The 5,841-nt window shown below is 40.2% G+C and overlaps 1 protein-coding gene and 1 pseudogene across 1 annotated transcript; both read right to left on the minus strand.

Moving 5' to 3' along the window:
* Window positions 1–963: 963 nt before the first annotated feature.
* Window positions 964–2,339, minus strand: LOC102848122 (testis-specific H1 histone-like). The gene is made up of 2 exons (XM_006888222.1): window positions 2,277–2,339; window positions 964–1,887 (listed from the first exon to the last, which is right to left on the minus strand). The coding sequence occupies exons 1-2, from the start codon at window positions 2,337–2,339 to the stop codon at window positions 964–966; spliced, it is 987 nt and encodes a 328-aa protein (XP_006888284.1).
* A 1,779-nt stretch (window positions 2,340–4,118) lies between these two features.
* On the minus strand, window positions 4,119–4,666 carry LOC102848526 (annotated as a pseudogene).
* Between the last annotated feature and the right edge of the window lie 1,175 nt (window positions 4,667–5,841).

Raw genomic sequence — 5,841 nt, forward strand, 5'->3', positions numbered from 1 at the left:
TCAAGAAGCCAGTCAAGAAGTAAGGGAGGCACCTTGGTACTACCAAGAAATAATTACTAAGAGTAAACTGCATCTCTTTGTATGTAGGCTTCTACAAGACAAAAAGCCCTGTTTTACAGGGGAAAGCCAAAACACATGGAGATCTCCAGGGAATGATGACTTACAGATGCTGAGAGAAACAAGGACATTCCTCTACAACCAACAGAGAGGGCTTTTCCCTAGAGCTGGCCCCCTGAATTTGGACTTCTAGCCTCCTCAACTATGAGAGAATAAATTGTTGATAGTCATCTACTTGTGGTATCTCTGGTATAGCAGCATTAGAGAACTAAGACTCACCTTATTACAAGTTATTGATATATGTATTTAACACACATGATAAGTACCCATCATGTGCTAAGTTCAGTGTTAGATATTTTCCCCAACTATCTCACTAGCTAAAGACAAATATAAACAATATATAGAGAAATCTCAATTAAGGGCAAAACCTGAAATTCATTGCAGTCAACTATGGGAGATGGGATTTCCTGAAAGAAATTTCAAGTCAAAAAGAATACAAACAAAGGGACCACTCTATTCGTCTTTTGCCCCAGCGATGGCTCCAACACTTTCATTATATGTCCTCCTCCTCAAAACTCAATTTAGATTAGCTGTGGTCTCTAAAATTAATTCAACATTTCTGTCTGATCTGGTTAAATAGCTGGTTTTCCTTCATTCTGAGAAGTACCTAAAGCAGGAACAGAAAAACTCAGCCCCATTCATTTGTTATATTCAATACCTTTCCTACATGTTAGATAGGAACACCTACCCTTTCTCTTCTACACATAACAAAGAGAAAAACCAGACATAATGTGATGGTAAGGTCTTGTAAATAGTTTTGTACATTTCAGCAAGTGTGGCAAAGCTGCAATGGTTTAAAGTGTAAGGCAAAGGCATTTGTGTCTGGAGGGATGAAGTTGCCCCGCACTAGGGATCTCCAGGTGTAGTCTTAACATTTTCGGATTTAGTAGAAGTCTTTGTACGAGGTGCCGATTTGTCCTGGGTCTTTCTGTTAGAGATGTGATTAGTTTTAACCAAGGCTGACTTCCAAATGGCCTGTTCGGTTGTCTTCTTGGAATTTTCTCTTCTCTTGTCTTCGAATTTGGCCTCTGGCCTCCTCTTTTCCTTTCTAGTCCAAAGTCTCTGTTTTTCTGTCATCTTGGATCTTGCTTTCTTCTTGGCCCTGGGATGCAGCAGATCCTGGGTTTTTGACTTCTGTTTCTTCATCTGCGAGTCTATTTTCGTGGTTTGCCTCCGTATTTCCTTGGCCCTCTTAGCAGTCTTGAGGCACATGAGGCGCCTCCAGCGTTTTCGAGGCACTGGCATAGTTTTCCTCTTCCTCTGAGAGTAGAAGCCCTCTTTCCACTTCTTGCGTCTCGGCTTTCTCTTGGACTTTGGAACCTTACAGACCCTGAAGTGACCTGCAGCATTACTGCCATTGAAGACCCTTAGGAGCGTGCCCTTAGCCCCAGGCCTGGAATTTTGGCCTGAGTGGAGGCCACTGTCCTTGCGCACTTGGTAGCCAGCATTGCCCAGCTCCTTCTTGAGAGTGGCCAGAGTCAGTTTCTTGTGTGTTGCCATGGCCCAAAGCAGTAGCTGGGTCACTTTGAGCACAGAGCATGCGCGTCTCTTCCGTAGGATCCTGAGCATCTTCCACGCAGGCCACTGGATTTTAACTTGCGCACCAAGGGGTACACCCCTGGACTGTGCTGGCCCGGCCTCCATAACCATGGCCCCGCCCCCGCCTCTGCGGGGCCACTGACTTTGGGCCTCACCACGAGGGGCCTGATCTAGGTAAAAGCGGGCCCAGTGGACCAGGGCCACGTCACAAAAGCGGACCAAGCTGAGATTCTGCAGGTAATAATCAGAGGGTGGGGTCAAAGAGCGGTGTGCATTGAGAGTTGTATTGTTAATATAACTTCTCTATTAGTTCAAAGCCACCACCAACTCTTCCAGAGAAAGATGGACAGTCTCCTGTGCAATTTACAACCTCGGAAATTTGTTGTAGGATCAGCTATAAATCCACGAATAAGAGGGCTGTCAAGTCCCATCCAGATGGAGGCTTTTTTCATTTTTAATAAACAATTAGATGCCGATTCCTTCTTAGGCTAAACCAATTCAGATCTTTAGGGTCTGTGAACCCCTAACAATGAACAATCACGGTTCTTTGTAATCTCCAGAGTTTCGGTCCCTGTGAAATTGCTGTAAATCAGGGAGACTTGACAAAAACAAATTCTCACTAATCCTGAACTTAACCGCTTTCTAAAGTCTGCTATTTTTTCTGTGCTTCTGCACACTGTCATACTCATAATTTCCTAATATAAGAGAAGCTACTCCCAACTAAGTATAGATTTCTCATAAGCAAAATTAAGTCTTCTGAGATTCCCATTCTTCTCAATCACAGAACACTTGATTGTCCTTATGAGAAATCTATAACCAATAGAAGTGACTTCATGTTAGAGTTACTTCAACAGATAATCCCTACTTGGCCCTTTAATTTCCAAGTTTTGAAATAATAACTTCCTCTGCTTTCCTCTGGTATAGAAGTTACTCTCTATTTACAGAGAAAGCATCCTTTCCTCACTAGGGAAGCTCTTAAGGAGAACCACAGAGATATTTATTTGCTTTTTACAAGTTCTTCCATGGTTGAGAGTTGTTGTTGTTGTTGTTGTTAGGTACTGTTGAGTACAATTCACAGCAACCCTATGAACAATAGACTTGAACCTTGCCCTATACTGTGCCATCCTTATCATCTCTTGACACCCTAAAGCCCATTGCTGAAGTCACTGTGTCAGTCTATCTCATTGGGATCTTCCCCTCCTTCACCAGCTCTCCATCTATCCAAGCGTGATGTCCCTTTCCAAGGAATAGCATCACCAACTACATGTCCAAAGTATGAAAGATGAAGCTTCACCATCTTTGCGTCCAGGGAGCCCCCTGGCTCTACTTTCTCCAAGCTATACCTATTTATCCTTTTTGCAGTTCATGGGACATTCAGTACTCTTCTCCAGCACCACAACTCAAAGACATCAATAGTTCTTCTGTCATCCTTATTCATTGTCCAGGTCTCTGATTCAAAGGAGTAAGACGAAATCATTGGTTGTGTTAATTGTACAATGCTTGCTGAAAGCGAGGAGGACTTGAAACTCTTCCTGCAGAAGATCAAGGATTCTAGCTTTCAGTATGGGTTACATCTCAATATCAAGAAAACAAAGGTCCTAACTATAGGACCAATAGTCAATATCATGATAAATGGAGGAAGGATTGAAGCTCTGCTCTCAATGATTTCATCTTACTTGGATCAATGTTCAACACCATTGGTACCAGCAGTCAAGAAACCACGAGACATGTTGCACTAGGCAAGTCTGCTGTGAGGAACCACTCCAAAATCCTAAAGGACAAATGATACCAGTTTGAAGACTAAGGTGTGCCAGATTCAGACCACAGGTGTTGATTTAGAACTTCAGTATTTTTTTCCATCTATCATGATGTTGTTTATTGTTCTGGTGATGAGGAGTTTTATGTTCTTGATGTTACGATGTCATCCGTATTGAAGACTGTGGTCCATATTCAATATATAATCCATATTGTAGTTCTTATTCAATATGTAATCAATACTAAAGTCTAGTAAACTTCTTAAGTGTTCCAGATGTTCCTCACTTTCAGCAAGCATGGTTGTGTCATATTCATAATAAAGGTTGTTGATGAGTATACCTCCAATCCTGATGCCACAGTCTCTTTACAAAATCCAACTTCTCAAATTATTTTCTCAGCATACAGATTGAATAAGTATGGAGAAAGAATACAGCCCTGACACACATCTTTCTTTATATATAGAAAGAAATATAATATATAAAATATATATTAGAATAAATAGTATATATAGAAAAACATTTATATGTTATATTTATATGAATATATATTTTAATATCAGTTTATTAAGTTCAATGATGAAAGCTATCAGAAGAATATACTCCTGAAATTTCCTTTTTCTTAGGAAAAAAAAAAAGAAAAATTAAACCCTTTTAGCAAAGCCACAGATGCTAGGGCAGTCATTACTTCTCTAAGATGGATACAGTCCATTAGTTGGTCATGTCACTATCTGGATCGGCAGGACTGTAGTCTGGGTCATCCTCATCAACTTCCAGCTCCAAGTCATCTTTTTCTTGAAACAAAGACTCATCTATTCTTCATTATCTCCAGCATCCTCCAAGAACTGTATAGCAGATGTATCAAGATTATTATCTGTTTCAAATAGCTGTTTCCCAGTTAATTTATTTCCCCCCTGCTTGTTCCTTTTCTTTTTCTTGTTATTTTTAATTTTCAAGCGTTCTGCAACCAACTTGGCTTTCCAACTTAAGAATTTATATATTGTAACAGCAGTGCTATGAAATAGGTGATTTTCAGCTTCTGCTTCATTTTGTTTCTTTTCTTCTTCTCGTTTTTATCTATTTCATTTAATTTTTCTTGCACAGCTAACACTGAAGATCATTACCATATCAATGTTTTCTTCTGCCTATGATGCTAATAATTTTTAAATATCTGATATTTTGTCATCTGCCAGATGTTTCTTGGAGAGTATTTCACAAAGGGTAACTTCATCTGGGTAATTTTCACTATCGATACACATTTGACTATGTGGATCATAACAAAATATGGTTAGCATTGAGAAGAATGGGGATCCTGGAAGTCTCATGTGAAACTTAAACCTAGACCAAAAGACTGTTATGTAACTAGAGCAAGGGAACACTGTTGTTGTTGTATATCATTGAGTCAGAACTCTACATGGTTTAAAATTAAGAAAGGTGTGCATCCCATCAGTATTCTCTCTACATATCTATTCAATCCATGTGCTGAGAAAATTATTTGAAAAGCTGAACTCTGTGAAGAAAAACATGCATCAGGATCAGAGGAAAATTTGTCAATAAGCTATGTTAACCACACACAACCTTGCTTGTTAAAAGTGAGGAGGACTTAAAATGCTTCCTGCAGAAGATCAAAGAATACCGCTTACAATAATAGATTGCATCTCAACATCAAGAAAACGAAAATCATCACCACTAACTAATAGGCTGTATCATGATTGATGGAGAAAAGGTTGAAATTGTAAACAATCCACAATCAATACCCTTGGTACCAACAGTAAGGAGATCAGGGGTCATATTGTACCAAGGAAGTCTACCAATCAGGGACCTCTCCAAATTATGGAGGAGCAATGATGTCAATTTGAAGACTAAGGTGTGTTGGATTCAGAAAAAGGTCTTTTCAGTCACCTGCTGTGCACCTGGGAACTGGATAATGAATAAGGATGAGAGTAGAAAAATTGACAACTTTGAGCTGTGGTGTTGAAGAATAGTACTTAATATCCCAGGGAATGCCAAAAGAACAAGCAGATATGTCTCAGATGAGGGGCAGCTAGAGTGCTCCTTGAAGGCAAAGTGTCATCTCACATACTTTGAAGATGTTGCTAGGAGAGGTTATTCCTTGGAGAAGAACATCATGTTTGGGACAGCAGAGGGTCGGGGAAAGAGAAAAACCATCAACCAGATAGATTGACACAGTGGTTGCAACAATAGGCTTAAATATGTCAGAGATTGTAAGGATAGCACAGGATAGGATAGAGTTCGGGTCTGTTGTTCAGAGTCACTATGGGTTGGACTGGAATGAACAGCACCTAACAACAAGATGTGCTGTGTTGTTGTTATGTGCCGTCGAGTCGTTTGCGACTCATAGTGACCCTATGCACAACAGCCCTAAACGCTGCTCTATCCTGCGCCAACCGCACCGCCTCTGACACACCCATCC

The sequence above is a fragment of the Elephantulus edwardii genome, unplaced genomic scaffold (genome assembly GCF_000299155.1).
Source record: "Elephantulus edwardii isolate Elephantulus edwardi_28Jun2011 unplaced genomic scaffold, EleEdw1.0 scaffold00065, whole genome shotgun sequence".
Taxonomy (NCBI): domain Eukaryota; kingdom Metazoa; phylum Chordata; class Mammalia; order Macroscelidea; family Macroscelididae; genus Elephantulus; species Elephantulus edwardii.

Excerpts from the sequence above, each read along its gene's own strand:
- LOC102848122 (XM_006888222.1), bottom strand. The coding sequence starts at position 2,339 with ATGACAGTGTGCAGAAGCACAGAAAAAATAGCAGACTTTAGAAAGCGG. Across the intron at positions 1,888-2,276 it reads AGCGGTTAAGTTCAGGATTA|AATCTCAGCTTGGTCCGCTT; the intron begins GTGAGAATTTGT and ends TATTACCTGCAG.